Source organism: Acanthopagrus latus, chromosome 10, assembly GCF_904848185.1.
Source record: "Acanthopagrus latus isolate v.2019 chromosome 10, fAcaLat1.1, whole genome shotgun sequence".
In the NCBI taxonomy this organism is placed as follows: domain Eukaryota; kingdom Metazoa; phylum Chordata; class Actinopteri; order Spariformes; family Sparidae; genus Acanthopagrus; species Acanthopagrus latus.
Window position 1 is genome coordinate 12,746,732 of NC_051048.1, and position 18,083 is coordinate 12,764,814.

The 18,083-nt window shown below is 40.6% G+C and overlaps 1 protein-coding gene across 1 annotated transcript; it reads right to left on the minus strand.

Annotated features, from left to right (window-relative positions):
* Positions 1–597: 597 nt before the first annotated feature.
* Positions 598–17,790, minus strand: LOC119027435 (glycogen phosphorylase, muscle form). The gene is made up of 20 exons (XM_037112626.1): positions 17,548–17,790; positions 15,800–15,901; positions 15,338–15,416; positions 15,125–15,228; positions 13,193–13,324; positions 12,920–13,031; positions 12,721–12,803; positions 10,583–10,726; positions 10,176–10,268; positions 8,638–8,784; positions 7,069–7,232; positions 6,725–6,839; positions 6,283–6,384; positions 6,047–6,194; positions 5,895–5,953; positions 5,184–5,325; positions 4,760–4,967; positions 3,592–3,726; positions 3,215–3,281; positions 598–1,951 (listed from the first exon to the last, which is right to left on the minus strand). Exons 1-20 carry the CDS (start codon positions 17,788–17,790, stop codon positions 1,802–1,804), a joined length of 2,529 nt encoding a protein of 842 aa, XP_036968521.1. The 3' UTR covers positions 598–1,801.
* Between the last annotated feature and the right edge of the window lie 293 nt (positions 17,791–18,083).

An 18,083-nucleotide genomic window follows, 5' to 3' on the forward strand; every position in this document is an offset into this window, starting at 1 on the left:
ACGGAAGCCTCTAAATACAACTCTTTTTCGTACTTCAATTTGATCAATCATGACTTGAAGTTAACGGTCCGTAAAATTATGCTTCAGCTGCTTCTTTGCTTTATGACATTTGTCCTCAACACTAAAACTACATTTTGCCCTATAACTGCAAACAAAGTAATTGGGGCGTGTTTTGAGCCATTTACTGTAAATTGTGGGGATAGTTTTTAGGACATTTTCAAAATTAGGTCTTGCGTTCCTACATTTACTTCAATTTATTCCCTATCCTCCCACAAGATTTTTTTGGAAGCACTTATAGTAAATGAATGAATGAATTAATGAATGAATTAACCCTAGGGTTAGGGTAATGGTTAGGATAAATTTATGAAAAAGGAAATGTGGGAACATAGGGCTGTGGGAACATGGCACACTCCCCTCTTAACAACAGCTCTGATCCCCTTCGCACAAGTTACCATATAAATAAAGACAGAATCAAATAAATTCATTTCTACTCTGATACAATTTTAAGGCATAACTGGTGGAGAAACATTGGTCTTATCTCAAGACTTATTTCGACTGATTCTCTGTGTGCAAAAGTGAACTGAGACATCTGAGCCGTTTAAGTAGTTTTGTAATTTATTGACTAAAAAAGAAAAGCACTGACTGACAGAGACATGTTAGATTCACTGTAGTGGTCAGTTCTATCTTTCTGCAGCCTCTACAGGCAGCACCACAGCAGTCAGACGGTCATATGCAGTAGCTGAAGCAGGACAGCATGTTGTTACAGTACATCAATCGAGCTGATCTCCACAGTGTCATGGGCTCATCTATGTTATACACACACGGCTACACCACAGAATACACACATCTTCCGGAGATAAATTCAGTCACTTAGGTTTTAGGCAGAGAAGGCTTTGTTATTTTCTAACACAGTACAGCAGAATGAGACAGACACACACATGCTGGAGAGATCACAGGTAAGATGAAGGGACAGTACATCTGTTCGCAAGGCTCTCCTGAACATTAACGATAATATACACAAACATAGAGATATATTCAGCAAACACTGTAGAACACTGACCAGGCAGTTGGATAGTCTTTATATTAAATATGAATATGAATCTGCTGTAAATATGGAGGCATGGCTTCCTTCTAACTCCATCTAATCACAGTGCTGCTTCGAGGCTGTGGTGCTATGAGGTGCATTTCTTTTCTCTTTCATGGAAGACGGGTTGGTTTTGAACCATAACAGTGCTGAGGTTTACTGGCATGTTTGCTGGGTTTTGGTAGCCATACTGGCTCAGAAGTAGAGGGGAATGTAGTTAGAATTGTAGTTTGAATCACTGCTGTGTGAAAACTGCAGAATAGACGTCCGAGTTTGGTTAAAGAGGTCCCTGATTTTGCTATAGCACTTAAAGTTTATATTCAGCTACTGCTTGATGTTTTGAACACAAACTTCCTAACAGCGGTGAGGAAATCTTGGAAAATATCAGACTATCAGGAACTATAACAAAATAAGGAGGTATATCTTTAATGTTTTCACTCCAGCTGAAGAATCCCATGATTTCAAAGTAGAATCTATGCTGTTTCTTAGCTGCTGAAATGCTGACGTGGAGATACAATAGTGATAATATGCATTGCTGGTACACAGAGGGAAATAAGCCCACTTCAGGTTAAGCTGGAAAAAATAAAAAGGGGTTGTGTAGGTGTCAATAATATCAAGAAAAAAAATGCCACAGTACAGTGAAAATGCTACAAGGTTTCTCTTCAGTGGTTGGACCACATGGTGAACTACAGTATAGTGGAGGAGGCAGATGTGGTTTTAGCGAGGATCATCAGGAGCAGCGATCTTCTCCAAGCTGGGCTCCATGCCCCAGATCTCCCTGGCATACTGGGAAATGGTGCGATCGCTGGAGAATTTACCACAGCCAGCAATGTTATGGATCACCTTCTTGGTCCACTCTTTAGGGTTCTGTTAACACACAGGGAGTGGGGAGGAAGAGGGGTCAAATCAGAGAAAATGTCAGTGACTCCTGAGAGGAAATACGTAGAAGTACCCTTAAGTATATATAACATAGTGCAGCACTTCAGTCCATTATCTATAATGCTACTACTAATCTATACAACATAATTAATCTAATCTATATCACACAACTGACCTCATCTATAATCTATACAACATATATATTAGTATTAGATGGGACAATATCATATAAGAATAGCATAGTTAGCATGATATAGTTTAATACAGCCTACTTATGTCCAGCACAACACAGTATAGTACTGCACAATGTGATTTAGCCATGTAAGATATGTTCCTTTATCATTATCTCACATTGCGTTCTGGACCAACATTCTGATCAACCAGTCACAGCCCGCTGACCTCATCAGCAATGGGCTCCTTCGCTTCTTTAAAAATTCCTTCATTATTCTTCAAAAGTATGCAGTATGTAAGAATTGGCCACCTGTCGAATTCACACAAGTATATCAGAAAGGTAACTGCCCATAGCTAGTTAGCTCAGTTAGCTGTGTTGGTGTTTACAGGGGTAGCACTAGACCTTTGGAATGGGATGGGCCAGGGCTAGCTGATTAGCATGTCAGTATATCTCTGCAACACGCATACACATTGTACCATCAGAGCTTTTATTACTTCACACTCTGTAGAACATTATAGTTTAGCCATCATTTTTAACGGCAATGCCTTTAATACCAGCCCTAAATAGTACTTTCACATAGGCCATGCTGCCAATAACAAATAAAAAAAAAGATAAAAATAGGGGAGACACAGTCAGAGGACAGTAATTTGTTGATTGCGATGTTGATCCAGGAACACGTCCAACTTGGCTCACATTGTGCATATAGCTCCTAATACTATAGTAGAATATTAACCATATTAACAATATTAAAACACAGCACAGTGCATAGTACACATCCAGGGATGATAAGAAAAATGAATTTGAAGTTTACAGGTTTCTTAGTCAGGCTGTGTATGACCGTTCATCGTACAACTAAGATTTTCTGGAAGGCCTCTTGTCCATTTGAAAAATTCCACTTGCACAATAAATGTATTAACTGATGTTTTGCAGTGCATAGTAGACTGTAATGCAACACAGTACACACCGTATACTATGGTATAATATACGCTATATAAATACAGTACATTATATATTATAGTAATGTAAAGAACAGTATGTGATTTGTGCTCTTCTTGTTTCCCTCTTGCTGACATACTCACCTTATAGAGTGCGCTGACTTTCTCCTGACATTTTATGTAGTCTTCATAGTCTGCAAACACTTTGAACCTGCAGCACAGACAGTTCCAATGGATCAGATGAAACAAATTACAATTATTTGAGACATAAATCCAAGTGAACATTTCAAATCAGTTTTCAATGGTCTCTGCGTTCACTGAGTGCCAGCAGTTTAAATTGACTATAATAACTTGCTCTGCTACATCACATAACTGAGGACGCCAAATGTGGTGTGGCTGTGGTTCACAGCCATCGGACAGTGATACACTGATGACACTGCATGTCTGTGGACATTAAGGTGGGCCACGAGTCAGCAGTAAAAAGTGCTGATTCCTCAGCGTCAGCATTAGTGCACTCTAACCTGTCGTGGTTCATCAGCATGTTGACGAGGTCTTTGAAGAGGTCAGGCTGGCTGGGGCTAAAGAAGCCTCCAGATATCTGGTCCATAGCCTGCTTCAGCTCAGGGATACGATGATAGTACGACGCAGCGTCATAGCTGAGGACAAAGACATTCAACAAACATTAGAATGTTAGATAACAACATGAGTGAATTTGACCCTAAATATGGCCCAGTGCAGCTTTTATCCTTCTGAAATGGAAAACAGTAGACATTTTGAAGAGTGATTTTGTTAGCCATCCAAAAGAATTGATCAGTATCTTCCCCCTGTGTTCACTAAAGAGTAAAGCTGAGCATTGCTCTATTCTGAGTTGAGAACCAACCTTTTTCTAACTCAGTTAGTTTACAGTTTGTTCACAAGGCCAAATTCTGTCTCTTCCAGTGTCCCATCCCAGCAGAATATTGATGCAGCCAAAGAGAACAATGGCAGAAGTTCACTTAGATCCATTCTTTCAAACTATCTACTCCTTTAATCACTGACTGCTTAACTCATATTTTTAACTGACAGATTTATACTGGTATATCCCAAAAATCTGGAAGGCAGCTCATGTCATGCCTCTTCACAAATGTGGAGGTAAGTGTGTTGTCCAGACTGTATCAATTGGCCAATATCACAATTCTCCTACCTCTTAAAGATCCTTGAATTTTTAGTCAAACATAAATCCAAATGTTATTTAACCAACTTTTGACAATGTTCATATTCCTAAACAGACGATCAGATATGGGCATAAACTCAAACACTCTAAGTGGGTGATGCATCTGACTTTCTCCCAGTGATTAAGGGCATTCCTCAGGCTTCAATATTACGTATTGATACCGTATTATATACATTATTATTTACAGTATCAATACCATCAGCATGTCCATCAATATATGCAGATGATACAGTTTTATACAGTTCAGCAACCTCAGTCAGCGGATTGATAATCTGCAGCCCTCATTACACAGCCTACAATTTCCACCTCTTAATCTTAAACTTGTTTTAAATGCAGACAAAACTAAGTTAATGTTTCCTCCAGAATAAAGGAAATCAACAGTATTATTAAAACCTGCACTCTAAGTTGTACACTGATTAAAAGGTCCCAGGATTTCAGTGTTTAATGTCATTCTATTCAGACCATTAGAGGCTCACCCCTTCTTGTCCATAGCTTCCACATCCTTCACCCTCATGCCGAAGATGAAGAGGTTCTCCTCTCCAGCTTCCTCTGCCATTTCCACGTTGGCGCCATCCATGGTACCGATGGTGAGCGCTCCGTTTAGCATGAACTTCATGTTGCCGGTGCCAGAGGCCTCAGTACCTGCTGTGGAGATCTGCTCCGACAGGTCTGACGCAGGGATGACTGCAGACAGGCAACAGGTGGAATGAGAACAGACCTATAGTTCTTGTCTATCACATACATGAATTAAGCTCTCAACGTTTAATTTCAACATATAAAAACTTGCGCCGCAAGACAAGACAGAATTGCTTCACAGATACTCTGTGCTATAGATATAATTTGGTCTGCACTGAAATAATACTTTAATATATAGGCGATAAAAAGAAAAGAATCCTTTACTCTTCTCAGCCAGAGTGACCCGATAGTTCTCCAAGAAGATGACTTTAAGGCGATCTCCCACCACAGGGTCATTATTGACAATGTCTCCAATAGATGTGATCAGCTTGATGATCATCTTGGCAGTGTGGTAACCTGGAGCTGCCTGCAAACAAAATAGAACACATGTTGAGAAACACTCAATTAAAAACAGGTTTTCTGCAATCACAAACCTCCATCCAAACAAGACTGAATTGTGAAAATAATAATAAAATAATGATCAATAGTTATCACTGATGCAAAACTGGCACATTAGTAATATGGGAAGAGGCACAACGTCTCGCGGTGCCTGTTCAAACTATATGATCATACACAGCTTACAAAATCAAAATTGTCTTTGGTTTGTATCTTGTCCAAATTTTTGAAAATATGTCACTCAAACAGCAACATCTAATAGACTTTTCATCATTTACAGCATGTCATATAATTCTTCCCTCCGTAGTTCTAAGATGAAGACTCTTGAACCTCAGATCTGACAAGTTGCTAGAACAAGCAGCATTATGAGACTGGGTGCAGTTAGTCTTTAAAGCATAATGTCTTTTTTGGGCTGCTTGGGGATGGTATAATAAACTGCAAACAACAGGACTGCCACAACTACCGGACTTCCCACCATGTAAACATATAAAAAGATTTAAAAACTAATGCAGTGACAAAAACACCTTCAGTGCTACTTACTTTCCCTCCAATCATGATGGTCCTGGGGGTCCATGACTTGTTGGGTTCCTTCTTGATTCCTGATTAAGCACAACACACACAAAAACTTGACTTGACTTAACTCTGAGTCCATATTTTCTAAAAAAGCTGCCAGTTGAAGAACAGACACCCACGGTTGTACAGTGTGATGATGTGCAGGCAGTTGAGCAGCTGTCTTTTGTACTCGTGGATCCTCTTCACCTGGACATCAAACATGGAGTTGGGATTGATCTTCACCTTGTAGTGCTCTTCAAGATGGGCAGCAAACTTCATCTTGTTCTCCTAACAGTTGAGATAATTCAGACGAATGGGATCAGAAACAGTCAGAAAACACCAGGACAATAACCATCTTTCTTTAAGAAGCTCTCACTTGTTTGACTTTGGCCACATCCCGAATGAAGGTGTCATCGTCCACAAAGTCCAGGAGCTGCTTCAGCTGGTCCAGGTCTCTGATGTAGTCCTCACCAATTCTCTGAATAACATGATAATCACATGAGAACTATTTTATTTGGCAAACACATATCACATACTGAGATATGGACCTGCAGTGTAAATCCTTTCAACATGTTAAAGAGTTCTGGCTTGTTTTTTTAAGCAAACACAACCTTTCTGCAGTGCCGTAGCAAAGAGGGAGGACATGAAATCCTTCTTTCATAAAGGTTTTGAAATGGGTGTCCTGAGTAATTTAATAATACATATAAAAGGGCAACTCACTTAATTAGTATGAAGCCTTTTGTGGCTGCAAGGAATCTGTCAGACAACTCACTTCCAAACTCTATACTCAGTGTGTGTGTGAACAAGAAAAAACGAACCTCTGCAATGACCTCGGCCAGGCCAGGGTTGCACATGACCAGCCAGCGCCTGGGTGTGATTCCGTTGGTCTTGTTCTGAAACTTCTCAGGGTCCACCTCATAGAAATCTTTGAACCTGAATAAGAATGGAGCACATGACCTTACAAAATCAAATCTGAGTAATGTTTCATCTATTACACTCATGAATGCTGATCTGGATTTTTTTGTTCTTGGAAAGCTGATGGCTTGATGCAGGGTTTCACCACTAATGTCGAATACAATAATGGCCAGAGGCTTCTTTATGGTAATGTTATACTACCACACAAAAGCGAGAGAAGTGATGAGGGTGAACTAGTTTTTCCTACACAGTGTCCTTGATGATTTCAGAATGGATGCGGGCCACTCCGTTTACAGCATGAGATCCCACAATGCACAGGTGAGCCATGTTGATTTTCTTGACGTCCCCTTCCTCGATCAGGGACATTCGGCGCAGGCGGTCAACATCTCCAGGGTACAGCTTGGTGATGCGCTGGGGGGATGGAGGGCAGAGATATCTCAGTATATGTACAGAGCAGAGCTGTAGGTGGGACTTGAGACTTGGACTTTAGTTTACTTTGTGCCCATAAATATGAAAACTGTAATAATGATCAATGAATAATGCATTAATTAATTAATAACAAATTACCAAAGTCACAGCTGTCTCATTATTTACAGATGCTGATGAGTTATATTTAAAGATTAATGGCTGAAATATTGAACAGGTTTCTGAGGTAAAATTATATAAGATTCATTCTACAATTTGAGAAGCATGTTCAAATGGTGAGCAGGGTTGCAAAAGTACATTTACAAACATTTAGACTTAGCCTGGCTGTGCGTGACATGAGACCGTCTACAATTCCAAGCAGCAAATACTTTCATGCACTCTATGATCTTCATGCATTTAAGTTACTGTGTAATCTTTCAGTCTCAAGCAACTCCTACGAAAACTCAGCCTCTGATGATGATATACAATTGAGCTATTCAAATTTTAGACAGGAAGATCATATCATTGCTGTATTCTTAAGAAATTAAATATGTTAAGTTTTGATCATTTTGTCACGTTTGCTAAACTTAAACTTATCTATAAATGCCTACTTAATCAGGCTCGTCAGGTGCGACTAAGGCGAATCGCACCTCGTGGCATGTGGAATTCTGTAACTGCTGAACTCAAATCTGATCCTGACTGGGATCATTTGAAACTCAGACTGAAACAGTTTCTGAAGAACGATCAGTTATGTACTCATGAATGATGGGGTACTTCGTGCTTTATGGAGTTTTCTTGTTTTTTTAATGTGTTTTATGTTGCTCTTTCTGTATTATCTTGTATATATTTTTTGCTGAGTTCTTGTCCGTACTGTATGTATTTGCTGAGATTTATGTATTTTATAATATTATAATACTAAGCTTTTGCTTAAATGTTGGTCAAGACCAAGACAAGGAACTGACTAAGTGTTCAGGCTGTTTTATTGTGTTTAAGGTTTGGGGAAAGTTCAGGTTATTTTTAAGAAGGTCCTGACTATGTCCATATGTGTCATGTGCTACACGCAGATATGCTATAATGCTCATTGGACAGAGGCACAAAGAAAAAGAGGTGTAACCAAAGCATTCGACTGCCACTACAGTCAGTAATGCATGGGATATATCATCAGTTCTCAGGTCACTTTTGGGTCTCAACAGTATGTGCTGTGTTCAGTCAGGTTAGGTTTTTTATGAGTACAGGCTGAGAGTAGTGCAGAACTCTCATACAGGATGCATGGAGATGAAAATGTTGATCTTAATGTGGGTAAGATGGCAAACAAGACTATTTTTTAAAAACCTCAGAGCACTCAATTAGTTTGTGTAGTTAATCTTCATCTTCAAGCCTAAAATGCACTCAAATCTAGCTGTCCTTGTACCTCCAGGTGCCTTTTGTTGATCTCGTAGATGATGTCCAGGTGACGAGGCAGCAGGTTTTTGAAGAGGTCGACAGGCCAGCGCTCCAGGGCCTCAGGCAGGACGGTGTGATTGGTGTAGGCACAGGTACGGACCACGATGTCCCAGGCCTAGACAAACAAGACAAGACCAGAAAAAGAGCATTTTTACACACCCTTACATGTATCTCAGCCAAACTGTAAAACAGAAACTGTGACTATCAAATCAAAATATGTATATTTTGACAAAAACAGAAAACACAAATGTAATTTGTGTGGAAATTGTGTAATGTGTAAAAAGAGTGTACTGGAGCTGTCTCATTTCATGGACAAATGTACAACCCGTCTATTTGGTTTGTCAACAGTTTTTGGAGAAGATTTTCCTATATCAGCAAGTTCATTTGCTAACATCCTGTGTAAGACAGCTCTGACTCTGCATTCTGTGACTTTGTGACTTATGTGGTGAGGGGTTTGTAAAGTGACACAATTGCACACAAGTGACCACAAGGGAGTTGAGACAAACTGCAGTAGTTCCATTTTGTGCATGTTGAGTCTGAGTGTGGAGTCACTGACTCATACTTTTGGACAGTTTATCCTCCACAGAAAGTAGTTCTGTACAGAATGAAAAAAAGGTATTCCAACCCTGTCCAGTGTGACTGCTGGACTGTGTGTTACAGAAAGTTATAAACATTGTTGAATGTGGATGTCTCAGTCCAGCTGTCGGAAAGATCATCTAACAAGCTCTTTGTTGAAAGCATAGTGAGGCCTGTGTGATACTGCCAGGTACGTACTGGGACAGAAAATTCAGCCCAGGAGTTTGAGTTGGAAAGGCCCTAACATCAGTGGCATTTCATGGAAGTCTGCCATATGTAAACTTCAGCACAACTTCAGATACCTGCAACATTTTCGTTTCATGTCATGATGATACAACCACATGCGTATAAACACCAGTAAAACAAAGGAGATGGTGATCAACTTCCCGAGGAAGATACCACAAATCACATTGGTGAACATCCAGGGTTTGGACATGTGATGGTGTCAAAATTCAAATATGTGGGTGTTCACCTTAGCAATAAACTGGACTGGACTGATAACACAGATGCCCTGTACAAGAAGGGCCAAAAATCTTGAGCTGTTGTAACAAGTGAATTTCCCTGTTGTGGGATAAATAAAGCCCATCTAATCTATTCTAATGAGCGCGCATGAGCCAATCAGATTTATACAAAAATGAGTCTGTCAAATTGTGAGGAGTCGCTCGTATTCCCCCTCATTATTTATAGTATAATACATTTTCAGAGGCAGTGTTCCACTCTGTGCTGCTGTCTGCACTGGGCCAGACTGGCTTGCGCAATGGCCGTCCAAGGACCATCCATACAGCAACTAATGATCAGATATTGTAAAATAGAAACCCTATTTGACTACCAGCCTGTCCATCCTGAAATGGGTCAGCCATTCGGGAATCTTCCTGCACCCCCTGATGGCCAACCTGCCCCTGGTTACTGCACTGCTGGAATGCCACATACCTTCTCCCAGGTGAGTTCCTCAATGTCCACCAGGATCCTCATCAACTCAGGGATGGCCAGAGCAGGGTGGGTATCATTCAGCTGGATGGCCACCTGCACACCACAGACAGACAAACATAAAGCCAACAATATAGTGCTGATTAAGTTTGAGTAAAATAAAAAAAAGTAATACAATGTGTGGTTGATAATGAACTCAGACCTTAGTATTCTTAGTAGTCAGACCTTAATATTCACAAATAACTAAATACAGCAGACATAAAAACCTGCTGTCATCTAAAAGGTTAATCCAATCATCATCAAAGTCTCACATATAATCAGATGACTCAGTTTGCATAGGGTTGAGATCATTTGTAACATATCATACCATACCATAATCTGATGATATGATGGTTTGATGGATCTCTCACCTTGTCTGGCAGTGTAGAAAGGTCTAGGCGCACAAACTCTGTGGATCCAAACTTGGAGGCTTTGAATCGACGGATGATGTCTTGAAGAGTTGCTGCTACAACAAAGTACTCCTGCTTCAGACGCAGCTCCTTCCCTTCAAAGAACTGAAGAAAAAAGGCAACATGGACAGCTATTATATTTAGCATTTCCTTTTTACAAAACCTGTGCTACTACAGCTAATATCGCTCAGGCTAATGGTTTAGCAAATACTTGCCTATTTACACAGGCACAGAACAAGAATAACATTTATTACGAGTTGTGTTTGTGTCCACCTGATGAATTTCAGTCCTAATCCTGGTCTCTACCAACTCCAGAGATGGATATCCCACTCTTTAGCTGCCAAGTGCTGCTTTGTTTAATGTTTAGTCGCTAACTCAATGTTGTCCCTGAAAACAGCTGCCTGCCGTTGTTTACAGCTAAATATATTGATGAGAGCATATTTCTTGCTATAAAACCAAAACATGGAGTCTGAGGAGGCCTAACAGTTTGGGAAAGCCTTCAAAACAGAGGCTACATCTCTGATCTCTTTTTGTAGAATTAGGTCTGATGAGAACACAAAGATGGCAACTATTTGAGTCAATGAAAACTGTTCCGCTGGTGCATACTCTAGAAACATTTCTAGCTTCTGGGTTTATTCCTTGGTATTGCAGCACACTGAATATTGATTCATTTAAACAGTTTTTCTCGACTCAAGGAATGTTTTACAATTATGAAACTACCATGAATTATAATTTCATAATAAAAAGTGTAATAGTCGCCCTCGTTTGCAGACTTCTCTTTTGTAATGGTGCTTTATGGGTAAAACGTATTTTGGGCCGCAGGGGCATTTTTTGCTGCAGTACACAGGGCACTGGGCAAAATTGGAAGCAAGGCTTTGTAAAATCCACGTCTAAATAAAACATTGATGGGTAATAATAAAAGTTTTATAGCATATGTTTTGTTACACCTGTGCTGTATCGAATAAATAAACAATTACTGTGGGAGAAAAATCTACAGCCCAGCACACCCTGGCCCCACAGGATAAGATGTTGCACATAGTGTGTATAAAGGTTAGGCCCAATAAGGTATAGATAAGGGCATAGTGATGTCTGATCTATGAGTCTATATCTCTTGTGGTCTTTGCAAACTTGGCAGATATGTTTACAAAGCAGATCTCTGACAAACCAAGGCTGTTGTTCATGTAAACTCACAGGATGGCCTTCGACCTATCTGCTGTAAGCAGACAAACTGTCTCCCAGGGTTCTGAGCTTGGAGGATATAACCTGAAACTAGAGAAACTTCGCGAGGATTGACTTGACAATGCACTGTGCATACATTTGTTGTGTTGTTTTGCTCTTCCATGGCCATATTTTATAAACTACTTCAACGTAAGACATTGGTGTCTTTGAGTCTTCTTCATCTCTCCTGAATGGTCAAGAAAGCCGAAATTCCACAACAATTACTAAATGCTTATGTTTCTATTTTGGTTATTTTTTAAATTAATCAAGACCTGCCACACTGTGAGAGGAAGCATCTGTTAGGTTGTTCCACCTACTGCGATTTACTTTTGAACTCTTGTACTCTATTCGGATACCTGTCGCTATAACTTCCAGTAGACTCAGTGAATGAGGAAAGAATGAGAACAAAGATGACGCGAAGAAAACTTAAGAACATTTCCTGGTCTGTGAACTCTTCTGAGCCACATCAGATAGCTACATCAGATAGACTCATCATCAGGACTGTTGGTTGTTTAATAAAGAAAAAAAAAATTCCATGACCCCACTCTTCTGACGTCTTGCATTTTGTTCTGTTTTTTCAATTTTCATTGAGACACCCCTTCTGAAATGACATACTGTAATTTTAAATTAAAGATGTCTTCACAGAATAAATGCAGAGCATTGTCATGATGAGGGATTATTAGTAACATTTCAGCTACGCTCACTTTCAGTTTGACCTCTGAATAATGTGGTTAAGATCATCTGGACAAACTGGATGACTGTTCTCACATCTATAATAGATTAATATATAATATTACAATAAATAAGACCTAATATTGTAAGAAATTAAGACTGAAGTTTTTGGTTCATATGTGTTTAAACATGACAATAATTCCACTCACATTGTCGTTGGGGTAGAGGACCCTGGAGATGTTCTCAGCCAGGTTTCTGTCCAGCACAGCCTGAATGTAGCCACCAACATTAACTGTGGGACAGCAGCAGTCACTCATGTTCAGATTCCTTATCATGTTTACTCAATATTGAATCAGACTGTGTTCAGCAGCATGACCATCATTAAACAGTACAGATGACAACACTCACAGTCTTTGAGGTTAAAGTCACAAGGGGCCTTAGCAGACCACAGTCTCATGGTGTTGACGATGTTGTTTCTGTAGCCGGGGACTGGGGTGTCATAGGGCAGAGCCAGAACCACCTGGATCAAAACGTAGATTAAATGCATCAGTTCTGTGGTGACTATGCAATCAGACAGTCTAATATCAGTTATATGAGAGGTGAAGCCTTTATATATATATATATATATATTATCTAATCTATTTCAGTTCTGGTGTCAGATTCGTGTCTGTTCCTACTGACCTGTGTGTCGACCCACTTTACCCCCTGGGGTGAGTATTCGACTCTTCCATAGAAATGGACTGGACGCATGTACTCAGGGCGAGCCTTCTCCCAGGGGTTACCGTAACGCAGCCAGTCGTCTGCTTCCTCCACCTGTGGAGACATGTTGCCGCGATGATCTCCAATACATCCCAACCCCAAACAACTGTGCTTTTCTCTGTGCTTTTGGGGCAATTTCCAGCAATCTACTTCAGTGTTACTGTATATCTGGTCAATTTTATTTAATGTAATTTCAGACATTTTATTTCATCTTAGCTGATTTTATTCTGTTTTTTTTTTTGTGATACTTATTGATTTTTTTTCAATGTCATTCTGATGCTTTCCCAGTCATTGTAAAGCATTTTGTGCTGTACAAATCAAGCTGCCTCACCTAGATACAGAACACTGTTATCTGAATATTAGCTAACAACATTTAAACACCAAAACTGTCCCCTGTGCACAACATTCTTGAAAGGAATGACCAACAATTTCTGGAGCCGTGTCAATTCAATCAACAAAGTCATCCAGATACCAGAAATATGAAAAAAATGTATTGAAACATTACTAAAGCTCCAGCCTCATAATTTAACTTTAATTCACATTATGTAATTATGTTTACTTCACCTTGAAAGGTAAATTGTTCATTTTCAAGAAGCAGGATGCTCTCCTAGAGCTTTATGAAGACTGTCTTGTATTTAGTTTCTGATATTCAAACCAATTCCTGCTTGTTTTCAGGAGTTTTGCATAGGCAAATCTCATTGGGTGTCCTCATGAAAGGCAGCTACAGGAAATACACTGTATTTGTCACCAAACTGACCAAGTGCAGCACACTGCTAATGTTCACTCAATTCCATTAGTTTGAAATATTTCAGTGAGGGTAGAACAATGTTGCTGCTTAAAGATAAGTATGTTATATTATAAAAAATGTGTTGTTTACCATTAAAATCATGACCATTTTGACTTTAAATAGCCAGGTCTACAGTAAGTACTCATTTATCAGTAATGCTTTATGATAGCCATATCTATTAAAGGGTAAATCCATTCATTAATCTGTTCATTAATCTTTAGGTAAGGGTTCTTATATCCTGGTCCTTGGGGACCCCTGCCCTGCATGTTTTAGATGTCCCCCTGCTCCAACACATCTGGTTCAAACGGTCAGCTCATCATCGAGCCCTGCTGATGTCGGCCTGATCACAACCCTTTCATTTGAATCAGATGTGTTATGAGCAGGGAACCATCTAGCAGGACAGGAGTCCCCGAGGACCAGGATTGGTTGATTTTTAGGTTTCATTCCAAATGCATCAAATACTGACACTTTGGGACTGCAGATCAGGTCGGCCGCCATCGCAAAGCACCAGTGTTTAGTGTTAACAAACAATGAAATTATTTACTAACACTTTATTAACTGTTTATTGTACAGTTGCATCTGACAAATCTTTACAATTCCTTCATAAATTGTTTATATAGTATTTTTATATAATGGTTTATATAATATTTACTAAAATGTATTCCATTATCGATTGAACATTTATCAGTGGTGGTTATTATAAAGTTTTATATCTTACATGATTATCTGGTTGGCAATTAATAATCTTCTAACCATGCTAATTCTGTATCAAATGACAAACAGTGTGAAGGATTCCTGGTTCATTCACAGTCAAATGTTTGGCCTCAATTTTGGTATGAAGTTCTGTAAACAACCATCACCAGTCTGTTTCATTAAATCTGACCATTTCTTCAAATAAATATTTAGTTAAAGAGTGGAGGAAAGTTAACTTTGGGATACATGACTCTATTTGATTTAATGACTGACTCAGCCAGCTCAGATTTCCCGGCAGTTCAGACGACTTCTTCCTCTCTTGAAAAATGTCGAACTCATCCTGATGAAAAGTCCTGCTCACCAGGTGAACATACCTGCCAGCCGCTGACAATTTTCTGGTTGAAGATGCCGAACTCGTAACGGATGCCGTATCCATAAGCAGCCAGACCCAGAGATGCCATGGAGTCCAGAAAACAAGCTGAGGAAACAACAGGGGAGTGGGGTGTGTGTGTGGGGAGTGGTTGCGTGAGACAAGACTGTCCACAGCACTAAACATCAGCATCAGTCAGGAGGAAGCAGGAGCTCACCAGCCAGACGACCCAGTCCTCCGTTGCCTAGACCAGCATCTTCCTCAATGTCCTGCAGCTCTTCCATGTCCAGACCCAGCTGGGGAACACATCAGCATAATGTTTCTGTTTCTATTTCACCGCACTGATGTTCTACAGATACGTACAGCAACATGGCTGAACTGGAGCATTGGCCTGTGGCCAGGTTCCAACATCAGCTGGAAAACTGAGATCATAACAGTGGAGGTGTGATGTTTGTGTGTCCATGTTCCTTATCTGGGTGTCCAATTACTTCAGATTATGTAGCCTCCAATCATTGTATACTCTCTCTCTCTCTCTCTCTCTCTCTCTCTCTCTCTCAGTGTAGAGCTGAGTGTGTGCTCTTATACAGACAGATATTAATAATCAAAAGGGGGACCAGTTTAAGTTAAGTCCATCAGCCCTGTTTCCCTGCCTTTTTCCCCCCATGATCCTTTGCCTCACCTGATACGTGGCTTCATCACAGGCATTCTCCAAGGCCAGGTTAACCATGGTGTTCTGCAGAGTCCGCCCCATGTAGAACTCCAAGGAGAGGTAGTAGACACGCTACAGCAAAACAGGGAAAAACCAAAACTGTAAACATTCTCTGGTATCTTGTAACTCTACACCTCCATGTAAAACATTTGCAAACACTGACAAATATCTGCTTCATTTACAGTGCACTAAACCTCCCCACAAATTCTCAGGAGGACAAAAGGGTAAAACGCATGTGCTCCACTGGGTGTCCCTAATGCAACTTTATCTGCGGTAGAGAACAACAGCTGCTTTCAGGGTAACAACAGCAGAGCTATTACTGGCAACCTCTCCAACAGTATCTCTTACACGCCACACAGAAGTCAGTAACATGTTATTATACCTCCTCTGTGAGAGTGAGAAAGTTAACACAGACTTCCTAATTGGCATACTCACCACATTAAAAAGAGATAATGCTACAGAGAATATTTGAAAACATGTGAAACTAAGGGTTTTTGTGCGTCCTAATTGACACGTGTGCAGCCTCTCTGACCTTGCCAAATCTGACAGCTCCAATCCTGCTGCTGATTGATGGGTGGGAGGGTCATATAAAAAAAGGAGACATGGAAAAAGTCAAAGAGACAAAGGCATCCAGTGTCTTTATAAATAGGAGAGGGAGGTTTGTGCTGACTTGCCAAATGTTACACAGACTTCATGTGAATGAAAGTTCCATATGATTTGTTTCGTAATGTGATTAATAAGCACACAGTACAGTTGTATTACAGGAAACTGAGGAAACAGGAAAAGCTTATTGTTCACTGACACCGAAAAATACTTATCCAAGGTCCATGTCAGGCTTTGGATACACACACAGCACTGGAAGGACACATTTATTGTTGCTTTTGTTTTGGTTTGGTTTTGCCCTAGCACAAGAGTCATCTGCTCAGCAAAAAGTAAAAATGTAAAAGGACAACATTGGTCTCCAACAGGTTGTGGTGTGGTAGTATAAAGTTGTAGAAATGAAAATGCTCATATAAAAGTACCTCAAAATTGTACTTAAGTACAGTACTTTAGTAAATGTACTTTGTACAATGTGAACATTCCATTACTGATCCCATCACAGCATCACCTGAATCTCTCAGTGTGCAGTTCCAGTAACACAGAGATACTAAGTGCTGGCCGCTTTGTAGTTTAATTCATGGAAGGAAAAAAAAAGTATGTGATGTCGCTTCATCTGCCCTTTTAACAGAGTGGGGCCATTTTGTGATGCGCACTGAGTGGCGATGGGGATGGACGGAGGGCGTTACGTAATACACATTTCAACAACCAGTTGAGTGTGTTAATTCCTAACTGTGCAGGATGAAGGCAGCAGGTTGTATATGTCTGTAGAACCAAGGCCGAGCATCGTCCTCAGTGGCGCACCGTACGTCAGATCAAGGTTAGTGAGGCAGATGCAGATGCACGAGCACACATTATGTAACAGAATGATTTGACAGAGAAGACATGCCAGTGTTGATACGACTCCACACTGCGCGCACACCCAAACTCTGCTTCAATGCATTACTTGCATCAACAGAAAAACATGTCTATAAAAGGAAATGAGAAGGAAATACGCGCGCACACACGAACACGCACACGGGGCCATCAGTGGTACCGCAGCTGAGAACAGCGCGTCCCCTCCCACCGACCCCTTTCAGCTGTGTGTACGTGCAGGACTGCGGCATCAGCCCGCTGCTTACTTTTGGGTCTTTCTCATAGTAATGCTGCTGCGTCCGGATCCAGCGGCCCACCAGGTGGTCCCGGACCGTGTTGGCCAGGGCAAAGTAGTAGTCCCGTTTTGTGGCCACATTTCGGTCCTTCACCAGGGTGAAGTGGAGGTGCCGGTTGAAATTAGTTTTCAGGTCCGAAACGTTTTCCACCCCGGCCAGCCCACGGACGGAGATCTGCTTCCTCTTGTCCTGGTCTGTCAGAGGCTTGGCCATGATTACTGACTGCGTCTGATAACTTTTTACTGAACGTTAAGAAAATTTTCAGCCAGCAGCCGGTCCGCCCCTCTTCACACTCTCCTCTGAGTGCAGACAGCCGGTGAGATGCGACGGTCCAGTCTGCTTTATGTGTCACGTACTCACCTGTCAAGACAGACCCACCAAGACAAGCCTTTCCGGCCTACACTTTCAAAGTAAAAGCCACATTTGTTCAACTAATGAGCCCGATGAATTGAAACTGCGTCACACGCCTATCTGCGACAGAAAGCAGAGAAGTTCAATGTATTTTT